Genomic DNA, 27,100 nt, shown 5'->3' on the forward strand with positions numbered 1-27,100 from the left:
CATGGAAGAGCCTCAGAAGCACGCTGTGGACAAAAGCCAATCCCAGAAGACTTCACATGGGATGATTCCATTGACATAAAACTCGAAAACAGGCAAAACTAAGAGACATGCAGGTGCACGCAAGTCATATTTTGTGGGCTCTAAAATCAACTTTTTCACATTTTAATCTCTCTAAAACAATGGGGATGCACGGGGCACCTGGGGGGCTCAGTCTCTCAAGTGTTGACTCTTAATTTCGGCTCAGGTCATGATCTCGTGGTTCCTGGGTTTGAGCCCCGCAGCTGGCTCTGTGCTGACAGCACAGAGCCTGCTTGGGATTCTCTCTCTTTCTCCCTCTCAAAATAAACATTTTTTTTTTAACGTTTATTTATTTTTGAGACAGAGAGAGACAGAGCATGAATGGGGGAGGGGCAGAGAGAGAGGGAGATACAGAATCGGAAGCAGGCTCCAGGCTCTGAGCCATCAGCCCAGAGCCCGACGCGGGGCTCGAACTCACGGACCGTGAGATCGTGACCTGAGCTGAAGTCGGATGCTTAACCGACTGCGCCACCCAGGCGCCCCTAAATAAACATTTTTTTTAAAAGAAATGAGGACGCATCTGATAGTCAGTGGTGATTTGCAATTATTTGCAATCATGAAAGCACCTTTTCTTTTTGGACGTGAAATCATGATTCACTTCACAACTGTTAGGGGCTTAGGTTCAATGAAATATGACAGGTAGTCAAACTGTAAAGAAAAGCAGCTGAATGGCTCACATAAAATCAGGGAGAGAGGGGGCTAGGGAACAGAACGGGCACCTAGGATTCTAAAGTACTGGCCAAGTGCTATTCTTCACCTAGGTAGTATATTGGCATCTGTTTTATTATTATTCTTTAGATACTTTCAACTCCCACCTGTGTGATATCTTTCAAAGAAAGAAGAAAGAAAGAAAGAGAAGAAGGAAGAGAGGAAGGAAGGAAGGAAGGAAGAGAGGAAGGAAGGAAGGGAGGGAGGAAGAGAGGGAGGGAGGGAGGAAGGGAGGGAGGGAGGAAGGAAGGAAGGAAGGAAGGAAGGAAGGTGTGAAGAGGAAGCTGGGCAGTGAAGAGAGGCTAAGAGGGGGAATGACAGGTGTAAGAGGAAGAAGGGCACGCTACGCACAATAAATGGAAAGCTGTCCCCGAGAAGGCAGGTTGGCATCGCTCCACCGCACGTGGAGAAATCCTCAGACACTTCCTCTACTCAGCAAGAGGGAGGAAGGAAAAGATGGGTTTATGGAACTCGTGGTGGGATGCCACGCACGTTGTCCCTATGATGGTTTGTGATTTCTTGATGAAGAATGTCTCTATGGGGTGGGGGGAACTATCAAGAAAGGCAGCGGTGGAGGCACGGCCCTGGGGAGTAGCTGTCCAAGACTCCAACCGCTTATTCGACAGCTACGGCGCACCAGATTACTAAACGAGCTTTTGATGTCCTTTATTCTGTTTATTCCCCTCACCAAGGCAGTGAGGCACATACTCTGTCATCGTGCTTGTACTGCCTTCCCAGGGTGGCCGTACCAAAATACCACAGGCTGCATAGCTGAAACAACAGGAAATGATTTTCTCACGGTTCTGGAGAATGGAAACCCAAGATCAAGGTGCTGGCGACATTGTCTTCTCCAGAGGCTCCGCTCCCTGGCTCGCGGGTGGCCTTTCCTCCCTGTGCCCCTGCCCAAGTGCCTCTTCCTCTTCTTACAGGAACATCAGTCCTAATGGCCCAGGGCCCACCCAAATGGCCTCATTTTAACTTGATCACCTCTTTTAAAAATTTTAATGTTTATTTATTTTTGAGAGAGAGAGAGAGAGAGTGTGAGCAGGGGAGAGGCAGAGAGAGAGAGAGAGAGAGAGACAACAGTCTTCACACTGTCAGCACCAAGTCTGATGTGGGGGTAGAACTTGTGAACCGTGAGATGGTGACCTGAGCCGAAATCGGACGTTCAACCGACTGAGCCACCCAGGTGCCCCTTGACCACCTCTTTAAAGGCCCCACCTCCAAATACAGACACATTCTGAGGCACTGGGGGTGAGAGCTTCTGTACGTGAATTTTATGCATGTGGGGGGGGGACGCAATCCAGCCCATAACCACGCCCATAAAAACATGGAGATACAGAGAGGGGTGAACAACTTATTAAGGGCAGTTGTGTGACAGCGAGATGCAAGGGCAAGCAGGTCACTTAAATGGCTGAATACCAACCACTGCAGTATAAAACAGTCCTGTGGCCAGAGTGGACATGAAAGGAAAAATCTTTTGGAGAATAAAAACAAACAAACAAACAAAAACTTGACCAGAATAATATCAGACTTATCAGTATACATATATCAGCATATCAGAATATCAGTAACATCAGACTTCTCAGAGCTAGGCGCTCTGTGCCTACAAACAGAAAGGAGGGACGACTCTCTCCCAGGCTCCCTTTCAAAGCCTGAGCCTTAAGCAGAAGGACTGTGATGGCTGGCCACCCTTCTCCCAGAAGCCAGATTTAAGTCCCAGTCTGAGGAGGGTGCCACCTACTGGGCTCTGAGGGGTATGTGCGGGAAAGAGGCTCTTCCCAAATGCGGTCCTCTACTGTCCTCTGCTGCCCAGCAGAGGAACAGTCGGGAGTCCGCAGATCGCCCTGCTTCCTACGAAGACCACAGACAGATGCGGGGAGGTGGGAAGAGCCTACTGGATCAGACCGTGGAGTATGTCAGTCCCACTCCTCTCCACGTGCACATTTCCAATCAGTGGTCCAGCCAACTTCCACTTCTTGGCATTATACAGCTCGCTTAAAACTTGCTTCAGTTGTTTTCATCATTTAAAAAAAAAAAAAAAGTTATTATCTGCCACCTTCTCAGAAATGATGTGTCCCAAGACCCAAGAGTATGGGACTTTGAATGCAAGTTTTGATGACTTAACAAAACATTGGCTTGCTCATTATTTCACATTTTCAAAAATTATCAACTCATCATATCTTTGAAAGGATTTTTTTTTCCCCCAACAGTTTAAAATCATGATTTCCTATGTGATAGCCCAGGGAACCCACCATTTGGTTAGAGTATTTTTGTAAAAATATTTCACTTTCCAATGTGACTTTTTTTTAAAAAAACTCAGTTGTTCATGCTTTTAGAAATTTCAGTGGGCGAAATGTTCTGAGTAATAAAGGATTCCCTTGAGTTGAAAAGCATAAACAAGTACCAGAAGAAAGCATTGACCTCCCCAACCATTCTTTGTGCCACATGGGATGTGTGGCCCCATGGACCTCAGTGAAATTCAATATGGGTGGGCTTACTGGCCTTCAATGCCTCAACTCTTGTGTGGGACCCTACGCCCCCTTTATACAGTCACTGGACTGGTCATTTAAAATGCAGGTCATAAATAAATAAACAAAATGCAAATCATATCACCATACCCTACTGCTCTGGGAAAGGCCAACTGTCATGCCTTTGATTTTAGAATAAAATACAGATTCCTTGCCAGCTTTACAAGGTTCAGTGATCTGACCCATTCCAGCCCCTCCAAGCCTGCCCTGCCCCCCGCTTCCCTTCCCCTTCAGCTGTTTGCATTTTCATCCTTCGAGGAGCTCTCTGTGGCTCTATTTCAATATTCTGTTTGTTTCCTTCAGGGCACTTGCTACCATTTGTAATAATCGTGTTTATTTATCTGTTGTGCACTTCCTGTCTTTGACATTAGGTGCCGTCCCCCAATGGGTACATCCTTTGTCCATTTGGCTCCTCGCTCTACTCCCAGTGCCTAAGGAGCATGTATCTACCCATGAATGAGTGAGCGAATGAGGTGAGCAAAGGCAGGTATTGAGAGGTGGGTGACATCAAGCCATTTCTTGGAGGTCATCATCCTGGGCCCATTCCAAGAATATAAAACATCGGGCACAAGAAAAGGGGAATGGCCGGAGCAGGCTAGCAAGCAGGGCTGAACTTTCACCTCTGGCCGACACTGGCCATCAAAACCACCCTCTCCCCTCTTAGAGAACACCAGGGAAGCAGCTAGAACCACACGACCCAAAGTACGGTTCAGGAGAACTGAGGGCAGGAAGGCCAGGGCAGGTGTGCCCACCAATCAGACACAATCACCCCGTCAGCGGTGTTGGTGCCGATACAGCAGGCAAACGCCGGCTACCAACCAATGACTAACACTCTGTGTTGACCCAGTGCCCTCCTCTAGTAAGGGCACCAGCATAGCCCCGCAGGCTCAGAAAGGTACATTCACAGCTGCATTTGCGAGTGGAAAGGTAATGAGCCCACAGTCAGTGGGCCGGAGCACCAGTCCTGGGCCGCAGGCCGATGCCTGGCCCCCCCCAGGGGTTCTTGTCTCTATCCTCCCCGGCCGACACTCAGAGCCCGAGCAAGGAGAACACATCCAGTGCTGTCAGCAGCTCGGAATCGATGGCTTGGGGAAGCCTGATGACAGCTTGTCCCCAAGAGAGGTAGCTCGTGAGGGCTGAAATGCTTGCTTGGCTCTAGGGTCTAGGGAAGCTGAGATTGGACATCTTGGGGTACAGTGTTCCCCCCTTAAGTGCTAGTGGGTCAATGTCATCTCCTGTGCCACACGTTGCTTCTCTCCTGAGCAGGATCCTCCAGGGAACGAGGTCGAGCCAGGATAAAGTGTCCAAGAGCCTCCCAGGCAGGGGCAGCATCAGGGCAGGCCGATCTGGGGGTTCTTCAGGAAGAGAGCCAGTTTCTGGGCCACGGTGTCCAGTTCGCCCGAGCTGGCATGCTGGAGCAGGTTGCTCTTGCGCACGAAATAGTGCTTCAGAAAGTGCTGGCTCACACACTTGTGCAGCTTCCTCACCAGGCGCAGGAACGCTTTGCTGAACACCTGCCAGTCCTTCGGGTGGGGGTATTTCTCACAAGTCCAAAAGAGCACCGTCTACGGAAGGAAGAGGTGGTGTCAGACATCGTTCCGGGCAATGGAGGAGAAAGTCTTCGGAAATGGTACCGGGCTCACGCGGCCGTGGAAGGAGGGAGAAGGGAGTCACCCAGGACAAGTTGGCTCCGCCATGATTTCACTATCCCCACCCTCGGGTGGGTTCTCGGCCTCGCCCTGCAGGTCCCCTGCGCCTCTTTGATCATTGTTTCTCTCACCACTGGTATTCCCAGTTACCACCACTCTCCTTAGATCTGCAATTTCCCCACTCCTGGCGGATGCCTTTGCCTACTACTTTACAAGGAAGATGGAAACCCTCACGGCAGCAAAACAGTCCGCCTATATGAGCATCTTCCTCTCTCGCTCTCTGCTTTGACCACCCCGCCTGGCCAGGGGAACCCCCAAACAGGGCTTGGGATCTCTCCTTCTGGGAGCTGGCTGCGACGGACTTCCCTCTTTCCTGCCCTTGCCCTTCCTCTGCTGGCTCTTGAAATTATTCTAAAGTCTCCTCCCCCACTCCTTGCCCCAGGGCCACGTCTGCCTCCTAACCTCTCACATCTTGGCAAGTGAAGGCTTCTCAAAAGAATCCTCTCAATTATCTGTCGTCATTTCCTCTCCGCTGACTGCCATCTCGATCCACTGCAGTATGGATTTTTCTGCCATCGGTCCTCAGGGCCCGTGGTCTCCATGTTGCTAAGTCCAAGTCCAACAGGCCTTGCCCAGCAGAATGGGGTTCTCTCACTGGGGCTTCTCAATGGGGTTCTCTCTCACTGGGTTTCCAAGCTTCTGGGCTCTCTACGTTTCTCCAGGCACCACGGCTACCCCTTGGCACACTATCTGCTTTCTCTACTTCCCAGTGATGGAGTTTTGGAGGCTCCGTTCCATACCCTCTTTTTCTCTTGGTCTCTTTTCCTTCCTTCCTCAGCAGCTAGAACCCCCACCGAACAAATAGAGGTCACTCACAATTTCTCTTCCCAGGCCAGACTTCTCTGACCTCCTCTCCTGGTATCTCTTGGGAATCTGAAAGTTATCGCCACCAACATGTCCCAGCCGGACTCACGACCCTTCTCCCCACAAACCTGGTGTGTTTCCAGACTTCCTTATCCAGCCAGTCAGGCAAGACTCAACCCGGGAGTCACCCCTCCCTCACCACCCTCATCAAGTTCTGCCAGTGCCTCCAAAGTGTTTCTCTCATCTAACCATGTATGTTCATCTCCACTGTTTTCTTCCTCTCCCATCTCACCTGGGCCTCTGCCCCTATTCTTGTCCCCAGTCTGTCACCACCATGCTGCGGCCAACGTGATCTTTTTGAGTATAAATCTATGTTTCTTCGTGTCTGAAATACTTTAGGGCCGCCTGGGTGGCTCCGTTGGTTAAGTGTGTAACTCTCGATTCAGGCTCAGGTCATGACCTCATGGTTCAGGAGTTCGAGCCCCACATCAGGCTCTGCATGGACAGCGTGAGGCCTGCTTGGGATTCTCTCTGCCTCTCCCCTGCTTGCATGCACATGCACTCTCTCTCCCTCTCCCCCTCGCAATAAATAAACAACAACAAAAAAGAAACACTTCAAAGACTTCCCACCATTGGGCAATGAAAAACCACAATCCTTAACATGGTTTGGTTTGTGAGGTTTGCTCCCTACCTTCCTTCCCAGCCTCATCTTACCCTCGTCCTCCCTTGTTCTCTCCTTCCAGCCCCACTGGCCCCCCTCTTCTACCACAGGGTGACTTCTTTTATATCTGACTTCTGTGTGGAGCACACTTCCTTCCCTAGTATGTCCGGGAAACTCACCTGTCAGATCAAATTTCCCTACAATACCATTAAACACTCTCTTCGTCCCGCACTTCCCATAAGCACCAGTGATCACAGGAGTAGCCGTCTCTGTATTCATTAATGTGATTCCCTGCTAGACTGTAAACTCCATCAAAGAAGACAGCGATACCTATTTTAATTTCTGTTACATCACTAGCACCCAGCAGAGGAGCTGGTCCATGGAAGGCAGTCAATAAACGCTTATTGACTGAGTGAAATAAGCAATGTTATGATTTAGATGTTGAACATTTTTAAAATACAGCCTTGACTAAGAAAGAAAAGAGCCGTTTTGGGTTCACAGCAAGACACTGAGTGTGTTTTGATTTAGAGCACATCGTGCAAAGTAAACGAGTCGGAGAGGATATCATGCTAGTCAAGATAACCTAGATACAGAATAGTTTGGGGCACCTGGCGGCTCAGCCGATTAAGCATCCGACTTTGGCTCAGGGCATCATCTCGCGGTTCAGGAGTTTGAGCCCCACATCGGGCTCTGTGCTGACAGCTCGGAGCCTGGAGCCTGGAGCCTGGAGCCTGGAGCCTGCTTTGGATTCTGTGTCTCCTTCTCTCGCTCTCTCTCTGCCCCTCCTCAGCTTGCACTCTGTCTCTCTCTCAAAAATAAAGAAACATAAAAAAAAAAGATAACCTAGATACAAAAAAGTGTTTTCGTGCCTCTTGTAGTTAAGCATTTATCTCCCTAAACAAACCAAAACAGGTAAGCCTCTTATAATCAAGCCCCTGTGCCTTTGAGTGGGTTTTAGGAACAAATAAGCCACAGAAGGATAAGCTCTTGTTCACATGGAGTTGCTCGGGAAAGAGCCACTTTGGGGAGGAGGTGAGACACTCATCAGACAGTGTTAGGCTGAAGGTGGGGTGACAATAAGTGGCACGACCTTCCTGATGCTGTTTTGCAACCAGTCTCTTCTGTTTTCCCCAGGCTGAAGGCTTGGCAAGGATCCCGCCCACTCAAGCCATCATCTGGATGGTGTCTAACACCACACTGTCACCAGCCAAGCCCATCCCAATGTCTAAATGTGAGGGCATCCTGCCCTTGGGCCACAGTGGGAGACTAGAAGAACAGGCAGTTAGGACTGTTTTTGTCCTTCCTGCCCTTCTCAACAAATAACCCCCCTTTACAATGCCCGTTCTTGAGAGGGCACAATCCTGTGCCTTGGAGGTGAGCTCGGGAGAACTGAAACAGAGCACCTTTAAGGAGTTGCCCTAAAATCCTCTAGTGATTGAGAAGCCACTGGAATAAAAGTAAATCTTCAAACGTAATGCAGTTTTGACCGCAGTCAAGGGCCAGGAGGCCCGTGGTGGCCCTATTCAATCTCGTCTAAAATATTCATGTCACTTAATGTGTTTCCATCCATCTTAATTGTGAGGCAATGAAGTCAGTGGTTAAGATTAGGAGCTTCAATAGGAGATAGAATGGAGTTTGCGGCTCAGCTCTGGCTCTTGCTAGTGTGGCCTGTAGAAAGGCCAGGAGGAAAGAAGCTAAACCGGCAGAATGAACTAGACTACCTTCAGGAAGCGCATGTCCTCGATCCAGGAGAACAGGTGAGTGTTTTTAGGGGAATGTGCTCGGTGCTGAGAATGTTGAGATTCCAGAGAGAGGCACAGCTGTGTGCAAATGAGATATTAACAGAGTCTTGGGCAGGTCAAGAGAGACAGGTTATTAGGGAAGATATGAAAGCAAAGCAAAGACTACTGATTTCGGGGGGAGGGGGGGAAACTCAATAGAATGTGAAGGCATTCATTCATTCGCCCAACAAGTATTTACTGAGCAACTACTAGGTACACCACATTGGGAGAGTAGTTGCCCTTAAATAGCTTACATTGGAGCTGGGGTCAGAAGCTCTGACCCCAACACAGGGGCAGAAGATGGAGGTCCACTGAATGCCAAGGGGCACAGCAGGAGCGTGCAAGGAAGACACACACACACACAGGACCTGTGCTCACCTTGTCGAAGGGCAGGGAGAACGGACAAAGCTCCCGGACAGACGCTAGCTAGGCTCGGGCTGTGCTGTCTCTAAGTCTGCCTTCTCCCAACCTCAGTGTGCCACACAGCCTGTTCCATGAACGTCCAGTTCACGGTGTACGGTTGGAAATTTGCAAAAGAGGAGCTGAGAGTGTGAAAGTCACCTCCCCAGGGGGGGACCCCGCCCCCACCAGCCCCGATCTCGCAGCCCAGGTCAGGCTCTGCTGCTCTGATCCCTCACGGAATGATGCTCCCGTCCTCTCTGATGCTCCCGTCCTCTCTGATGCTCCCCGTGCTGTGTGAGGCCACATGCACCTGGAGGACCATCTGACAAATGTCTGTCTGCCCCGCTAAACCATAAGCTCCATGGGAGCAGGAACCACTTCTGTGTTTGCTCATCTTGTGCTTGTGGAGCACACAGCAGGTGCTGGGGCAGGTGTGGCCCATAGTAACCTCAATAAACATTTGCTGGGTGAGCGAGGAAGGGCATTCATGAATGTTGGGTTTGGGGGCGAGGGGAGGCAGGTGCCGTAGGGTTTAGGGAAACCCCTGCAGGCTGATTTGGAACCTGGCAGTTCGGGTCTGTGGCAATGCTCACGTGGCAACCTCACCATTTCCCAGTTCCCCCTCTGCGCGGCGGGCATCGGAGCACCGGTGGCCGCACCTGTGGGGACTGAGGGAGTCCTCACACCAGGGAAACCTCGAATCCATCTGAGGTTCAAGCAATTTGCAAGACTTCAACAGACCGTGGGTTTCTCAAAGGCGGAGGCTTTGAGTAAATCAATGCTGAACCCCAGCCAAGTTTCTGGTGCATCGCGCTGGTTTGTTGCGTGAAGTAAGTCGAGGGGAGAGATGGAGAGAGAAGAAAATCTCAAAAGGGCAAAAAGCAAGAAAAGGAAAGAGGGCAAGAAGGGGAGGGCAGGGAGGAGGCGGAGGCCATTCAGCCTGGGCAGGGCTGCGGCGGGCACACATACAGCTCGGGTTTACACATCTCGGTAGTGAGCAGTAACTTTGAGATGGCAACTATGGACACTAGGGTCTTCTAAATTCGTCGTGTGCACACACACACACACAGCCATCGTGAGTGGCTCCGGCCGGGCCCTGCAGGGCATACGGAGAGGACCCGCCCAAATTCGTGCGTGCCCACTCACCTGCAGATGGTGGGACGTGACGACAGGCCTCTTTCCCGGACACCAGACGTCCTCCTTCATCTGCCTCAGGGCCTGGAAGCACTTCCTGCGGCAGCCCCCGTCCTCATCCAGCTGGTCTAGCAGCACCTGCTCAGCCTGCAGGAAACTCTGCTGCCAGTGATAATTTGAACAGGCCAACAAGGCAAACCCAAAAGACTGGGGAGAGAGAAAACCATCAGGAAAATGAGAAGGACGGTGCTCACCGCAGCAGAAAGCCCTCTCTGAAGCCATCCGCTACTCTGGGGCGGGGGGTGGGGGGGCACGGGACCTGCCAGCAGGCAGGCTCTACCTCCTACGTGGGGGACGCGGAAGGAGCCTCGGGACAAGCCCCCTTCCCGGAGTGCAGTGAATGGCAGAGGCTGGGCCCACTTTCAACTGGTTCTCCAAGTTAAGCCCGAACCAGAATCACCTGAGGAGCTTCTTACACCACAGATTGCAGGGCCCCGCCCAGCAAGCCTCAGTCCGGGGCAGGCCCGGGAATCTGCATTCCTAGCAGGCTCTCAGATTCTGCGACCCACACCTGGAGCACCACTGATCTCGTGACACCTCCTGTTTCCTTCCAGAGCTGGTTAACAGTCAGTGATGCTGTGGGCGGCTAAGCTGTGAGCCCCCAGCTCTGGCGAGTGGGGCCCCGGCTCCCCAATACCTTGATACACTCCACTCGTTGTCGGGAAGGCCAGCGCTTCAGACAGGGAGGCCAGCGAGCTTTCTCGGGCCAGACGGTAGGGATCTCCACCGTGGGGACCAGCTCTAGCTCCACCTGACATGTGGAGGTTTCCACGGCAACCCAAACTGCTGAGAGCTGCGTCAGCATGCTGACCTTACCTGGTGGGAAATGACAAGGAGGCGATGAGAAGAGAAAGCCTGGCTCATTCCAAGAAGGAATTTGGGGGCGGCGGGTCTGACCACCTGATCGCAACTGGTGGGGCAACTTTCAAGCGTCAGGAGCCTTCCAAGGGTGGGGTGTTTATGTCAACACTAGACAATTAGCTGAGTAAATATTGATAGAAACGTTGCTAGAAAATCTCATTGTTAGTGAGTGTTTCTTTGTCCTTCCTCCCCCACCCCCAAGGTTTTTGTGGTACCTTTTCTTTTAAATTAATAGATTCTTGAGGCGCCTGGGTGGCTCAGTCGGTTAAACGTCCGACTTCAGCTCAGGTCATGATCTCACAGTCTGTGAGTTCGAGCCCCGCATCGGGCTCTGTGGTGACAGATCAGAGCCTGGAACTTGCTTCGGATTCTGTGTCTCCCTCTCTCTCTCTGCCTCTCCCCTGCTTGCACTCTCTCTCTCTCTCTCTCTCAAAAATAAAATAAAAAATTAATAAATTCTTTTCAGAAGGCTCAACTAAAGAAAAGAGACACAGAAGACAAAGAAAAGACGTAGTATTTGCTGGTAAAAATGAAATCCAACCATTCTTCCATGCCCCCTCCATTTCATCCAGATGTCCTGACCTTGCTGAGGACAGCCTCCAGTCCCCTTACTCCTTGACCTGCCTCTGGTGGGGTTCGGCTGAACCCACCTCTCACCTGACTCCCAGTCTCTCAGACGGCATGGCTTTGTACCCCCATCATTAAGCCAGTCTAGCCTCAGATGTATTTGTCATCCTGAGCCCTTGTAGTTATAAAATACTTCAAAGTGTTCATAGCCATTGGCTTAAATGGTCGAAGGAGTGGAAACAGGCCCCCACTGCCTCTTCCAACCAGGCAGACAGAGGGAGAGAAAAAAAAGGCATCTGGTAGCCTCTTCCAGCTCCTATAGGAGGACTCACTGCTAATCCGTTCTCCCTTCTTTCAAAAGATACGCAGTGGTTTTGTTTGTCTGTCTGCCCTCATTACAGATAAGGATGAGCGGTCTTGAATCGGGATCTATTATTGTTCTCTTCTTCGCTCAGAGAGGAAAATGGAACTCCCTCACTAATTGTGTCGGGCTGTTCAAAAGGATAACGTCCCTCTCCTTGGCTGGGGTGTGATAAAGAGCTTATTGTCTGCATATCATCAGAGCTGTCCAGACAGGAACACAGCGACGTCTGGCACCTTGGCATCATTTCCTGAAAGCATCTCATCAGCCTGCCCCGGTTTGAATCTCTCACTTGCCCTTGCACTGTTACCAGTGTTGCAGAGGTAAGAGGTTAGCGCATGCTGGGCCAGCCTGCCTCACCCACACCCTGCTCCTGCCTGGTTCTGCTTCCTTGCCGTGTGACCTCATCTCTCTCAACCTCAGTGTTCTCATCTGTCAAACAGGTAGAAAATTCACTCTTACTCTACAAGTCTGCTAGGCGCATCGCATTTTCCATGAAAGCATCCTACACGTGGTGAAAATCCATTAAACGTGTGCCAGTTCCATTAGGGAACCTTCCAGAATGGTTCTGTGTAGACAAGCAAACGCACATTCAGATCCGTCTCTTTCTCCACACGTGGGAGTGCACATTGTTCGGCACTGTGGTTTCTCCCTTCATTATCCAGCACAAAGATTTTTCACAGCTCTGTGCACACATACACGAATGTACCCCACTCTTCTTAAAGGCTGCGCAGTGGCCCAAGAGGCAGAGGTAGCATAATTTATTTAGTCAACTTCCCCTTGTAATTGACATTATTTCTAGTTACTTACTATTACAAAGCCCATGGCAGTGAATACCCTTGTACATATTTCTCTTTCAAAAAAAATTGTTTTAATGTTTATTTATTTTTGAGAGAGAGACAGAGACACAGTGTGAGTGGGGGAGGGGGCGGGGGTGGGTACACAGAATCTGAAGCAGGCTCCAGGCTCTGAGCTGTCAGCACAGAGCCTGACGCGGGGCTCGAACTCACAGACTGTGAGATCATGACCTGAGCCAAAGTCGGACGCTTAACCGACTGAGCCACCCAGGCGTCCCTACCTGTTTCTCTTTTATGTGTAGGAATGTATTTCTAGAACTGGAATTGTTGGGTTGTCAAGTTAAGCACATTATAAAAATGAAAACAGACTATAATCGCCCTTTACAAGGGAGGCAACAACTTACACTTCTAGGAGCAATGCGTGCAAAGGCCGGTTGCACCACACTCACCCCTACACCGAGCACAATCACACATCTCCGTCAACCTATGAGGTGTTTTAATGCGCACTGCTCGAAATATATGTTCGATGGAACATGTTTTCCCTCTTTTATACTAGTACTTGTTTATATTCTTTTTCTCGGGGTCATTGTTTTTTGGTCACTATTTCTACTGGTCTACTCATATTTTTTTCTTCTTGGTTTATAAATATTCTTTTATAATTAAGGGAGTTAGCCATTTTTTCCCAGTGTGTGCGTGTGTGTTCACATATACCACAGGGTGGTACACAGTTTAAGATTTGGGGATTGTCAGATTTAATCAGTCCTTTATGGCTTCTCAATTTTGTGTTTTGGCACAAGTCAGTGGTTTCCAAATGTAGCATCTCAAAACACCGAGGTACAAAACATGTCAGTTGGAGGGTGTTGTAGAAATGTGCTAATAACAAAGGTCTGTGGTTTGTGAGGAATTTGCTTTTTAAAAAGTGTATCCATGTTTATGGAGCATCTGGGTGGCTCAGTCGGTTAAGCGTCTGACTTCGGCTCAGGTCACGATCTCACAGTCTGTGAGTTCGAGCCCCGTGTCGGGCTCTGTGCTGACAGCTCAGAGCCTGGAGCCTCCTTTGGATTCTGTGTCCCTCTCTCTCTGCCCCTCCCCTGCTCACGCTCTGTCACTCTCCTCTCTCTCAAAAATAAACATAAAAATAGTACCCACGTTTTTAAATTAACATCCAGGAAAGGGTGCATAACTCAAAGCCCATCATAGCTATGCCAGGGCAGGAAACCACTTAAATCTAAGCAGATGTTGTATGGATTCCATTCTTTGGTGCGTCACAGCGGAAAAAAGAGCCAATTTCTACTGTGAGGATCGAACAGATGTTAGGAGCACACGATTATGGTCTCACTTTAGGGGCATGGGCTTCAGGTTAACACCCACCAACGCAGAGGATTTCTAGAGGCAAATGGGAAATGCCAGAAACTGCTCTTGTACTTTTCTCGATCTGCTCACCTGAGAGATGACAGGTTCCAATTGCGTTTTCTACCAGCTTCCGGAATACCTGGAGCACCTTGGCAGGCACAATATCTCCCTCAATGTTCACGTCTGCCTCATGCCACTGCCACTGGCTCTTCATGAACTGCTCCGCCTCCAGCCACTGCCGCAGGCCCTCTGGGTCCTGCAAGGGACAGGGGAGCCTGGTGCCCCGCAGGGTGTAGTATCGCCAGCGCTGCTCCCTGGCCTCCCTGTACCCCACCAGGCCCTTCACCGGGACCGTGACGAGGAACTGGCTGGGGGCCAAAACCTGGGGTGGAGAAGGGAGAGAGAAGTGTGAGTTCACAGACTCAGGAGGTCGCAGAAATCCTCAGGGAGCCGTCCTGTCGAACCGGGCAGCTCGGTGAACTACTCGACCCTCAGCAACGTGCCGAGACGGACAGAGAGCTGCACCTGTTCGTCCCAGGAGGCGTCCGTCCTTGTTGTGCCACTAACCACCGTGATGCCTCGGGAGGGCAAGTGGACTCGCTAGTCCTGGGTGTCAGGAAACTTCAAGGAAAAGAGTGAGCCTGACTTGCAACCCCAGAGGGCACCTAAAGTCCGGGGGAGAAGAGAAAGCAGGGAATACAAATAGTACACGCTGTGTTCTGCACGTAATAAACACCGCAATTCTCACGCATCAGACTATGTGATATTCCCAGTTACACAATGAGGCGGCAGGCTTTGTTAACAGTTCCCAGAGGAGGAATCTAAGGCTCAGAGGGGCTCTGAGATCTCCCGAGGGACACACAGCCATTCAGTGGTAGAGCCAGAAGGTGAACTTGAGCCCTCTGATGGGCTGGCTCTCAGTCAGGGGGGAGTGGCCTGGAACGGGTGAAGGGTCTGGCAGAGGAGGGCACGGGAGGGGGTGAAAGCATTCAGCAAAAATGTCCCCCTTTTTGCCCGTACCGATGACCCACAGCCCGTTTTAATGATCGGTCCTTACAACATCACGGATGAAACGAGAGGCAGTTGCTGAGACCACGTGAGCCACTGAGATGATTCTAAGCTTCATGGGATAAGACAATCAGAATCTACCTACTCCACTTCTACAGGTACTGGTTAGGCAGAGGTCAGGGTGAAAGTGATCAGGTGCGAAGTCCAAAGGAGAGAACACACTGGCCAGCAGCACACTACGCCCAAAGGGAGCTTGACACTGTGGGCCACATCACGTGGCAGTCTACTCCATGCCGTACCTTCCCCCACCAGTCAGCTGCACACTGGAAGAGCCACCTCCCTTTCATGGAAAGTTCTGACAGCAGTATTTGGTTAACCTTTGCTCAGGGCCCTGCCACTGGGCAGTTCAGGGGTGAGCGGCAAACTCCGCTTCATTCTCAGACATCAACAGTGTGGTCCTTTAGATGATGGATCCACATGACTTCTGAAGGCCACAGAAAGGCAGTAGGATTAAAAAAGGGAACAAAGCGGGGCACCTGGGTGGCTTAGTCATTTAAGCGCCGGACTCTGGCTCTGGTCATGATCTCACAGTTTGTGAGTTTGAGCCCCGCATCGGGCTCTGTGCTGACAGCTCAGAGCCTGGAGCCTGCTTCCGATTCTGTGTCTCCCTCTCTCTCTGCCTCTCCCCCATCTGCGCTCTGTTTCTCTCCCTCTCTCAAAAATAAATAAACATTAAAAAAAAAAAGGGAACAAATCTAAACTATGGCACTCACAATCAATACATTATTTGAGTTCGCTTGCATGTGAATTCAAGAGTACAACTATCATGTTACTAGTCACATCAATGGTGCTTAATTACTCGCCGAATGTGGTCCAAGATAAAATAAAAGCAGTTTTTATATGCCCCACTGTAACTATTTTCAAAATTTAATATGCAGGACATCATGTACCTAAATGCAAGATGCATTTTAAGCTTTGGATTCTAAGTGAGACCACAGAAGGAAATTTCCTCAGATAGAATTCTAGGAAAAATGGCGTTGTGTTTCTACTCCACATCACTGGTCTGTATTTGTCTAATGCAGGTTGGCAGAGTGATAGACGTGGGCAAACGATGTTGTGATATGTCAGGATCCAATCTAGTTTTGCAATGTTTATCCCGGGGTGAATTTCCCAAGCTCGGCACTCTGACCCCAAATGCACAGGTTCCAGAATCTTGTGGGTGGTCCTTGTGGCCGACAACCTTGAAACGTCCTGGACCAGTAAGGGTCTTCTGTTCGGGTGCTATTTCTTCTGCTTATCCATTTATTCACTGAAGCTGGGTGTCTGCCATGGGCCACACACTATGCTGGTGCAAGGAATGGAGCGATCAATTAACATGAACTTTACAAACAAGGAGCTTGTAGTCTTGTGTGAGAGACAGGGCATGAATATGTATATCTTTAATGCAAGTGAAAGGGGTTCTTATGTGCCATAAGAAAAATTGAGATAAAGGAGAATGAGAATCAGAGCCTCACTTCTCTCATCACTGAAAGGCAGTGAGCCATGTCTTTTCCACAAGGAGGCATGAGTGAGGCTATTTCTGTGACAATGGCTTGGCCCAAACGGCAGTGTCGCAGGAAGGCTGGTTGTCACACAGGGCCCTGGCCACTTAGAGCCCTGTCCGCAGTGGGCACAGCGGGGCTGCTGCTGCCGTTTCTAAGGGCCACCTCTTCCTCTTCTTCCTTCCCCCACCTGCAACCCATAGACCCTCACTTTCAACTGTTTTCCCACCAGTGCCCTGAGTTCCCTCGCCCCAGCCCTCAATCTATTAACTAGGTGCTTCATAAATGAATGTGAAGTTTAACTAAACTTCAGTTGTTATAGCAAAATGTGCTTTGGAATCAAAAGCCCCAGGCTCAGTTCCAACTTTAGTGCCTAATAGGACATGATCAAGTCACTTGACTTCTCGAAGGCTTCATTTTTATCATCCGTAGAGGAGGAACGCGGGGGTTCACATGAGACAGCACTGATGGAGCGAGCGTGTAAATGATAAATGCTAAGAGCACCTGTGGTACATGAAGGCTTATCGGTATTCTCAGCAATGTGACGTCCGTCGAATGCCCAGACGGGCCCACCCATGTTCCCTGGCTCTCTGGGAGGTGCTTGCAGTACAAGTGAGCCCCGCTTACCTTAATGTTCCCATTGTATGTGTCAGAGTAAGGGACGGCCTGAAATCGGAGGTCTTGGAGGCTGATCTCTGTGGTCAGATGGTGGACGACCCTCTGTACCTCCTCCACAATCTGCGAGATCTGCTGGCGCCTCAAGTCCACCTGCGTGACAAGGGATCGGCACAGGCGGTCATCCCTGGTGCAGGCTCCAGGCACCGGCACGGGGAAGTGACAATGTGGGCCCAGTGCTGGGTGACCACAGGAGTACACTCGAACAACCCTGCCCACCCAAGAGCTCCAGGGGAGATGAACTTGGGTGTGATGGCACCTGCTCGTGGCTCAATGTTCTCCTCTAAAATGGAAGCATTCGTTCAATATTTATCCAGCACCTGCTGAGCGGTGAGTGCCTACCTAAGCGAACAAGAAAATAGCGGACAAGATAGACTTGTCCTCGTATATACAGGACATATGTATATATGTGTACACATACACACGTATACACATACACACATATATACACGTATATATGTACACACAGGTATGTGTATGTATAATCTAATATGAGGTATGATAAAGCGCATGTAGACAAATAAAATAGGATAAGGGACTAGAGAGTAAAGGGGCTGCTATTTTAGATCAGGTTGCCAGGGAAGGCTTCGCTAAGGAGGTGACATCTGAGTGAACCTTATCAACGACTGGGGAAACCAACCCCAAGGCCCCTAAAGCGGGAGCATGCTTGGTAAGGCTCAAGGACTGGCAAGGAGGACCCTGTGGTTGGAGCCTGGGAAAGGGAAAGGAAGGTGACAGGGGATGAATTTGGAAAAGATGGCGGGACCAGGCCATCCCACAGGGCTTTGTGTGCAGCGGTGAGATGATAAAATAGGGTAGAAAGGCTGCTATCCGGGTTGGTGGAGATTAAGCAGTTCAACGCTTGTAATCATGCTGCAGATGGTTTCCCACTTACGTTGTCCACAATGGATGGCTCTCTCCACCCCGGTACTCACCCCTCCTTTGCTACTAGATTCACAAGGTGCGTGTTTGCTTTCCTTCAGACTCCACACTGTGAGTTCCCCAGAACCAGAACTACCCTCAGAAAGTCGAACACCAAAGATATATACCTTCACAGATACTTAAAGTTTAGGGAAATTGGTGTTTGTGGGGAACACAAAGGAACTTTTAGCAAAATCCAGGAGAGTTAGAAAGATCCAAGTAAAGAAGAAATGGGAAGAGTCTATAAGTGTTTTCTGAAATGGAGGGGCTCTGTTCCATTGCTCATGGTGCCTTGACGAGTGTCCCCTTGGAGGGGCTACTGAGTCTCGCCAGGAACTGACTGGAAGCAATATTTGGTATATCTAAACACAAGGTCCACCATGAATCTCTATATCCCCACCCAGTTTTGTACAATGGCTGTTTCTATGTATTCTCGAGTAGTTTAAGACACCCATAAACTGGTCAAGAAAACAAGTTCAAGGCAAAGAGATTTCTAGCTGCTTTTCTTTTTTTTTTTTATATATTTCTTTTTTTTTTAACATTTATTTATTTTTGAGACAGAGAGAGACAGAGCATGAACAGGGGAGGGGCAGAGAGAGAGGGAGACACAGAATCCGAAGCAGGCTCCAGGCTCTGAGCTGTCAGCACAGAGCCCGAGGCGGGGCTTGAACTCACGGACCATGAGATCATGACCTGAGCCGAAGTCGGACGCTTAACCAACTGAGCCACCCAGACACCCCATCTAGCTGCTTTTCTAAACTAAGTCACCAACTAGCCCAGTCCCCTAAGACCTCATACCTCCCACCCACAAACCCAACAACCATATACGGACATTGGACACAAATATTCACACGCATACATGTTGTATGTCACATACACATTATAAAGTATATCCTATGTAAAGTTAGTTCATTAATAAACATTTATTTAGCACCTCTGTGTTCCAGGCACTCTGTTACATGCTGAGGCACAGCAATGAACAGCACAGACACAGTCATGGCTGACAGTGGTGGGGAAGACAGGTGTCAGTACTGAATAGAAATGTGGGTGCCATGATTGGGAAGTGTAGTGTGCCCCTGGGTACAATGGAGCAGAGGCCTTCTAGTCTGAAGACTGAGACCTGTTTTAAAGGTACTTGTCCCCACACAGGGGACTGTCTTTGAAAAACTAATACTCTCCAGATGTCTAGGAGTCACAAGAAACATAAGACGAGGACCCTGATCTACAGGAGTGTACAATGTCACTGAAAATACATGATACACATGAAATAGTCTTTTCAAAATCCATGTGTCTTGTCTGACCTTAGATATGATGATCGTGTCTATACAGGCTCGATCTTCTTGCCACCAGTGGCCACAATACTGCTCTCCGTATTTCTATCCCACTACATTCATCATGGGAGAAGGGACCTGGGGCACCTACCTTGAACATCTGCAAACTATCAAGATTCTGCATCTTCCAGGGTGTCCAGGTGGAAGAGGAAAGGTGGTCACAGAGGGGATAGATCATTTGCCATGCCAAACATAAAGGAGAACGTGTTTAGCAGCCCATGATGAAGGGTCCTCAGCAGTGTAGAAATTCTTTGTGTTGTGATTCAACTCCATTCAACCCATTTTGTTGAACACTGTGCGTACGTGTCAAGAGGTTTACAGACAAAGCAAGACAAATAAACTGGAAATTAAAGTCACAGCAATCTAGTGCTGGGTAGAGGTTTGCACAGGATACTATGGGTACACAAAAAAGGGAAATTTCATCTAGTATTGGAGGCTGGGGGCCCTTTCTGGAGGCATAGTGTAGTGGTGTTGTATCTTGAAAGATGAGTAGGAGTTAGCTAGAAAGAGAAGGGTGTGAAGGTTGTTCTAGAAAGAGAAAATGGCAGATATCTAGTATGAGGAGCACAAGGGAAGAACTACAATGGCTCCTGTATTTTTGGAGAAGGGATTGCCTTGGAGAAGGATGGCGAAATGGGAGAATAAGCAGCAAGAGGTGTTGAGAATAAAGGAAGAAGAATTTCAAGAACAAAGTCAACAGTAAGGGGCCGAGCAAGATAGGGCCTGAAAAATGTTCACCATGTTTGGCAACTAGAACAGGATCAATGTGTTCGGGGAAGGGGTGGGCATTAAGCCAGACTGAAGTGGGTTAAGACTAAGTGCGAGGCAAGCAAGTAACAAGGTAAGCAATTCTTCCAGGAAGTCTGGCCAGGGGAGGGGTAAAACAAAACAGGGACACCAACAGGTTTTTTCAAAATGACACACAGGTTTGAACATGTCTAAATGCAGAGAGGAAGGAGCCGGAAGGAAGAGGCAACAGAGAGTGAAACCGTGGAGTAAGAATTTTCCAGCCAGAGGGGCTTGCAAATCCAGAAACCTGGTGAGCACTTCACCTTGGTGCATCAGAAGGAAAGAAAGACAGGTGCAAACACAGATAAAAGGGTAGGGAGTGAAGGAATGGGAGACATTTCCTGTCTGATGACTATTTTCTTTACAGCATAGGAGACAAGGCAATGTGCTGTAAGGTGGAGAAGGGAATGTAGGGGACTTCGGGGTGACAGACTTTGGAGATCACATCTCTAAGAAATGCAGGCTGTTCAGGCATGTATGTGAAGATTTCCAGGAGGTCCCAAGACTCAGCTGTGGGGGGTTCCCGAGGCTGTGGGATACCAGTGGGCTTCGTTGTAAGATGTTCTCCACACCTCGGCCCTCCAAAGGTAACAACAGAGGTGCTAAGGTTAGGACTTGCTGGGCAAGATCTGAAGAAGAATAAAGGAACAAGGGAGGGTTTCCATGGTGGGCCACGTTTTCCAGCCAGGGGAAGAGAATGGACAAAACCATTTTGTAGATTAGGGAACATTGGACAAGTTCAGGGATCAGAAGTCTGATCAGGAATAGCGGGAGAAAGTAATACAAGGGCTAACTAAATAGAACACTGCAGTCAGAGCGGTTGGGAAATAGTATTCTCAAATAGCTAATTCCTTAGACTCTGTTGAGGACTAAGGCTCAGCCACAAATCCTCCAAGCCCACTGATGTGACTTCATAGAACTCAAATGTCAGTAACAGAGTGGTGACTCTCCACATTTTGTTTCCTGACTTGATAAACTAATGAAAGATTCATCACCATATTGACACTGTCAAATAATGTTTGACATTATTTATTAAATAATGTTTAGGGAAACAAAAGCAAAAATGAACTATTGTGACCTTATCAAAATAAAAAGCTTCTGCACAGAGAAGGAAACAATCAGTAAAACTAAAAGGCAACCAACGGAATGGGAGAAGATATTTGCAAATAACATATCAGATAAAGGGTTAGTATCCAAAATCTATAAAGAACTTATCAAACTCAACACCCAAAAAGCAAATAATCCAGTGAAGAAATGGGCAAAAGACATGAACAGGCACTTCTCCAAAGAAGACATCCAGATGGCCAACCGACACATGAAAAAATGCTCAACATCACGCACCATCAGGGAAATACAAATCAAAACCACAGTGAGATACCATCTCACACCTGTTAGAATGGCTAACATTAACAACTCAGGCAACAACAGATGTTGGCGAGGATGCGGAGAAAGAGGATCTCTTTTGCATTGTTGGTGGGAATGCAAACTGGTGCAGCCACTGTGGAAAACAGTATGGAGGCTCCTCAAAAAACTAAAACTAGAACTTCCCTACGACCCAGCAATTGCACTACTAGGTATTTATCCATGGGATATAGGTGTGCTGTTTTGAAGGGACACATGCATGTTTATAGCAGCACTATCAACAATAGCCAAAGTATGGAAAGAGCCCAGATGTCCATCAATGGATGAATGGATAAAGAAGATGTGGTATATGGTATATATACACAATGGAATATTACTCGGCAATCAAAAAGAATGAAATCTTGCCATTTGCAACTACGTGGATGGAACTGGAGGGTATTATGCTAAGCGAAATTCGTCAGAGAAAGACAAATATATGACTTCACTCATATGAGGATTTTAAGATACAAAACAGATGAACATAAGGGAAGGGAAGCAAAAATAATGTAAAAACAGGGAGGGGGACAAAACAGAAGAGACTTTTAAATATGGAGAACAAACAGAGGGTTGCTGGAGGGGGTGTGGGAGGGGGGATGGGCTGAATGGGCAAGGGGCACTAAGGAATCTACTCCTGAAATCATTGTTGCGCTATATGCTAACTTGGATGTAAATTTAAAAAATAAATTAAATAAACAAACAAACAAACAAATAAATAAATAAAGTTTGACTGATAAAAGCTTCAGACAAAGAGTGTGTGCATGCACGCACGTACACACACATAACGAGTAGCCTATCGGAAAAAGTTCTCCATTGTGAATCTCTTCTACAAATTATGCCCTCGCCTGATGGTGGAATTTTCCTACTGGGCAGAACTAGACAGTTCACACACTCCCGGGTGCATACCTGTCATCTCTCACTCATTATACATCTTTATGACCTGTCTTGATTCCTGAAGCCGCAAAGCAGAGTCAGGGCCCTAGAGCCACAAATTCTGGTTTCAATTTCCTTCATCCCTTACTTCCGCTGCAGTTTTGACTTGGGATCTTAGAATTGAAAGAGACCTCAGAAGTCGGCTTGCCTGGTGTCACTTTACAGGAGGCCGGAGCGGCAGGTGGTCCTAATGTCACACCAGTACTCGGCAGTAAAGCCAGCCCTAAGGTCCAGGTTCCCTCGCTGCTCTTTCCCTCCCACTGTGCCGGACCCTCAAGTGGACGCTCCAGAAGTAATACCTACCTCTATCCTTTTCCTGAATTAACACGCCCTCCATTTGGAGTCCAGGCTCATGAAATAACAAGTCCGAAGTCTTTATTTATTTGGGCATCCCTGACTATTCTGGCACCACCACCACCCCCACCCCCCCAGCCACCGCACACCAGGGCAACACAGCAGGGGCCTGTGTTGTGGGGTTCGACCAGAGCTGTGGGGAACAGCCCCACTTAGGACAAGCCTGCCTCACGGTGCCCAAGCCCCGGGAGTCAAGTGGAGGCCTCTTTCCCATAGGTGATGATGGGCTGCCCCTTCCCCTCCACATCTCTGGCTGCAATTGGTTCTGATCCATACTCTTATACGGACCACATGCTGTCTCCAGCAGCCCCAGCAGGGATTTGTGCGAAAGGTCTCCCAGGCTCTGTCCCACACCCCACTTGTCACTGTCCTCGTGTCACTCACAACCCAGAAACCCCAGGCAGCTTCCCTCCAGCAGTCCTGACCACAGCCTAGTAAGGTAGAGTGTAAAGATTCCATTTCAGGGTGTGGAAAAGCAGGGAATGGGGCCCCAGGCGGCTTTATAGGGAGTGATTTCAGGGAAAGAAGGCGGCTTCACCACAAGCAGAGACGGTAGCCAGCCCAACCCCAGAAGCCCTTTAGTGCCTGCCCGACATCAGGAAGATACCAGCTGTGGCCTTACAATAGCCTTGGCATCAGATCCATTTCATGGCACCGCTTTGAAACAAACCTAAAGTGGGGGTGGGGGTGGAATATGGTAATTTAAGAAGGATTCAAGGCCCATTCAGTTGAAACTTGACCTCGGTGCCTGTTTGAGTTTCACTCACTTCCTCTGCTGATTAGGTCAATGAACAAAGGTATGCTTTCCCTTTGAAAAGACGGCATTTGTGGATGGGACAAAGCACAAGCAGAAATGAACTGGGTGAAATTAGTCAGACACGCGGTGCTAGATGTGGTTAGGTCATCGAATCCTCCCTCCCATCACACGACCCCAGAAAATTCGCCACGCTTGTTGGCTTGCAGATTCAGGTACTCTAATTAAGCAGAGTTTATGCAAAATGAGTCATCGGAGCACCCTTTAAGGGCCCAGGCATTTTTTTGTGGGCTTCCCTGTCTCCAGGGCATAGGTACGTGTCCACACACACGTACACATCCCCATCCGGGCCACGTTCCTCCTCCCCAGCCACAGTGTCTGGCCCACTGTTGTCCCACACATCATTTGCTTCTGTGAATAGCTCCAGGTCACGAACAATTTACTGTTTCAAATATAAATTAGTGAGAATGCAAGGTTATTCCCTATAATAACACCATTCTGACTCGCTTGCATTCCGACATGCTTTCTTGAGAGAGATAGAGGGGTGGAGCCAAGTAGCGTGCCAGGAATGTCACACAGGCCTGGCCACAACCCTGAGCATATGGCCTGTGTGACTGTCCCTTACGATAAGGGCGCCTGGGGATAAAAGGCTGAGAACTTCCTTCCAGACATCAGGAAGTCAGACTTAATTCTAGAATCACATTTAATCCGATAATCGGGTTTTTAAATAAAACAGGATGGGTACCATCTCTGACTTCCAGGGGTTAATAATCTAAGAGGATGGGGATAGGGGCGCCCGAGTGTGTCAGTCAGTTAAGCGTCCGACTTCGGCTCAGGTCATGATCTTGCAGTTTGTGGGTTCGAGCCCCGCGTCGGGCTCTGTGCTGACGGCTCAGAGCCTGGAGCCTGCTTCGGATTCTGTGTCTCCCTCTCTCTCTGCCCCTCCCCTGCTTGCTCTCTGTCTCTTCCTGTCTCTCAAAAATGAATAAATGTTAAAAAAAATTTTTAAATAAATAAAAGGATGCAGGTGAAGAGATGCTGCCTACGGACAAGACAGGAGGCTTCCACCATGATATCCCCACCTTTTCAGATCCACTCTTCCCTGAGCCATCTGCTGGGGCCCCACAGAATATGTACAGCTGGGCAGAACCCACAGCAACAGCAGTGCCACAGTGCTGAGACCAGAGTCCCTCCCGTGTGCAGGACACTTTATGAGAGCTAGCTCCTCCTCACTGCCCAACACTCCTTGAAGGTGGGCGCCATTATCATCCCCATTTTACAGAGGAGGAAACACGGGCTCAGAATGGCCAAGTAATCTTGCCCAGGGTCCTGCCAGAGTCAGGAAGCCCCAGAACGGGGATCCATGCCAGAAACTGTCACACCTGGCAGCCCACATTCATAACCAGGGCTCTGCCTCCCCCAGGGACAAGGCTGCAGAGAATGAAACCCATGCTGCCTGTCTGAATGAGTTTCCCTCAGCTCGGAAGGCCTCTCGTATCCTCCTCCATCTGTGAAAACTCTACGTGCGCTCCCCCCAGGCTTAGTCTCCACCCCTCTTGCTGTGGACCACCTCCCCCATGAGAGCTAACACTCCTCTGTTCTCCTCCAGTGCCCTGTGGAAATCTCTGCTGCAACCCCTCTGCTCAGCCATATATTATATTAAGCATTTCCCTGTCCACACACGGGACATCCTCCTTTTACCCTTAGAGCTATGTGCAAAATCTGCAGGCGGGCTAGGGCCACCCTTAAAGATACCCAGTGGGGCGCCTGGGTGGCTCAGTTGGTTGAGCATCCGGCTTCGGCTCAGGTCATGATTTCATGCTTCATGGGTTTGAGCCCTGCTTCGAGCTCTGTAGCCTGAAGCCTGCTTCGGATTCTGTGTCTCCGTCTGTCTGTGTCCGGCCCCCCCCCCCCCCCCCCCCCGCTCACGCTCTGTCTTTCTCTGTCTCTCAAAACTGAATAAACATTAAAAAAAAATTAAAACAAAAAAGATACCCAAAACACAATGTCCCTCTCATTGAGCAGGCTACATCCTGGGCCTGTGTTTTGGGCACCATGTTTTGCACAAAGCAGGTGCTTAGTGTGTGTTTATGGAGATATAGAGGGGTTTAGCGGAGCAAATATGGCTTTGGAGTAAAAAAAAAAAAAAAAAAAAAAAAGAATGTTCTTACTGACACCTCAGCACTTTTCACTATCCAGCTGTGTGACTTTGGGCAAGTTATTTAATCCACATGAGCCTATTTCCTCCTCTGTAAAAAATGCACGTAGTAGGCACGTGCCACATGCTTCTTGACAGATTAAATGAGATACTGCATGGGCCCCAACCTGCCAGCACCTTTTACACTATTCTAGTATTATCCTCAACGAGTCCTAAAAATACTCTGACCACATTATGTGCAAAGATACTGTGTGAATGTCAAGGGGAATGAAAATATCCAGGACACTATTCTCCCCTCCAGAAACTTCTAAAGAATAAAATGAGGTAATATTTATGTTGCCACCCAAGATAATAATAGGAAAGGTGTCCACATGTACACCTGAGTGCCCAATAAATATTGTCAGTAATAATTATGATGGGAGTTCATAGGAAAGCAAAAACGTTCTGTGCTGCGGTGTCAGGGAAATCTTCCTTGATAAAGTGGGCCCTGAGCTGAGTCTGAATATCATGAATACGAGCCAGAGAAATGGAAAGGAGAGAGGATATCTCCCTTGGTAGAGGAAAGTGGGGAAGCTGGGGCCTTAGATATTCTCAGGACACAGTACTTGTGGAGCAGGTGTGGCGGATTCAAACACCCACAGGGACAGAGGGGGACACACACATGCGGGAGGGCTGAGGGGGGCGGGTGTCGGACCCAGGAGAAGCTGCGAGCAAATGCCCTGTTGAACAGACACTCGGCCCCAGCCCGTGGGACCTGGGATTGCCAGATACCCTGATGTTTTCCTTTTCCCGAAGAAGATGGAAATCTGGATTTCTATGCAAAATCCCGCTATTATGAAATGTTTGTAACACATGTGAAGACATTTAAAACTGCTCCGTAGGCCAAAGAAAACACGTGCATGGCTAAATTCAAAGCGTAGAGCACTGTTTAGAATTTCTGCTATTGGAGACACAGGGAAGCAGAGAGTGGAAAGATAAAGTATTACTTGGATGCCAGGCTAAAACATTTGGAGCTTTTTGCTTCAGAAAACACAGGACCATGGGAAAATGTCAGCCCAAACCCCTTCTGTTTATCATAGCCCCCAAAAGGAGAAATAGTGGGAAATCACTTTGTCGGCTATAATTTTTATCAGTGTAAGTTTCCCCTATTTATCTCTTTAAATGGTTTTGCCTAAGAAATCAACTTTCCTTATCACTGTGATCATGAACTCTGCCGTGTTTACTTGTGAAGGCATGTCCCTAATCTTAGACAAGTCCCTACCCTTATTTTACATGTTTTAGTTTTACGGGTGGCTGTCTGTGTGCCTTAATAGTTTTGTCTGTAAATGGAAAGTGTTAAGTTAGATAATACTTAAGGTCCCTTCAAGTTCTAACATTCTAAGAGTCTCTGACTCTCTACAGAAGAAATTCAATGAACTCTTAATTGATGTG

General features: G+C 48.8%; 1 protein-coding gene across 15 annotated transcripts in view; it reads right to left on the reverse strand.

Moving 5' to 3' along the window:
* MAB21L3 (mab-21 like 3) overlaps window positions 1-27,100 on the reverse strand; it is a 115,263-nt gene that overhangs the window by 41,538 nt on the left and 46,625 nt on the right. For 7 of the 15 annotated variants that reach the window (XM_019457957.2, XM_053890840.1, XM_019457951.2 and 4 more), the window contains 6 exons: window positions 19,375-20,701; window positions 16,984-17,124; window positions 13,898-14,189; window positions 10,506-10,684; window positions 9,821-10,015; window positions 2,133-4,882 (listed from right to left, as the gene is read on the reverse strand). In XM_019457957.2, the coding sequence (XP_019313502.2) occupies window positions 4,649-4,882; window positions 9,821-10,015; window positions 10,506-10,684; window positions 13,898-14,189; window positions 16,984-17,124; window positions 19,375-19,461 (1,128 nt within the window). In that variant the 5' untranslated portion in view covers window positions 19,462-20,701 and the 3' untranslated portion in view covers window positions 2,133-4,648. Of the gene's footprint in view, window positions 1-1,437; window positions 1,776-2,132; window positions 4,883-9,820; window positions 10,016-10,505; window positions 10,685-13,897; window positions 14,190-15,114; window positions 15,300-16,983; window positions 17,125-19,374; window positions 20,702-27,100 lie in introns of those variants that run through there. The other 8 variants (XR_008417900.1, XM_053890845.1, XM_053890850.1 and 5 more) reach the window with 5 other exon arrangements.

This window comes from Panthera pardus, unplaced genomic scaffold (assembly GCF_024362965.1).
Source record: "Panthera pardus isolate Hobbes unplaced genomic scaffold, ASM2436296v1 HiC_scaffold_11, whole genome shotgun sequence".
In the NCBI taxonomy this organism is placed as follows: domain Eukaryota; kingdom Metazoa; phylum Chordata; class Mammalia; order Carnivora; family Felidae; genus Panthera; species Panthera pardus.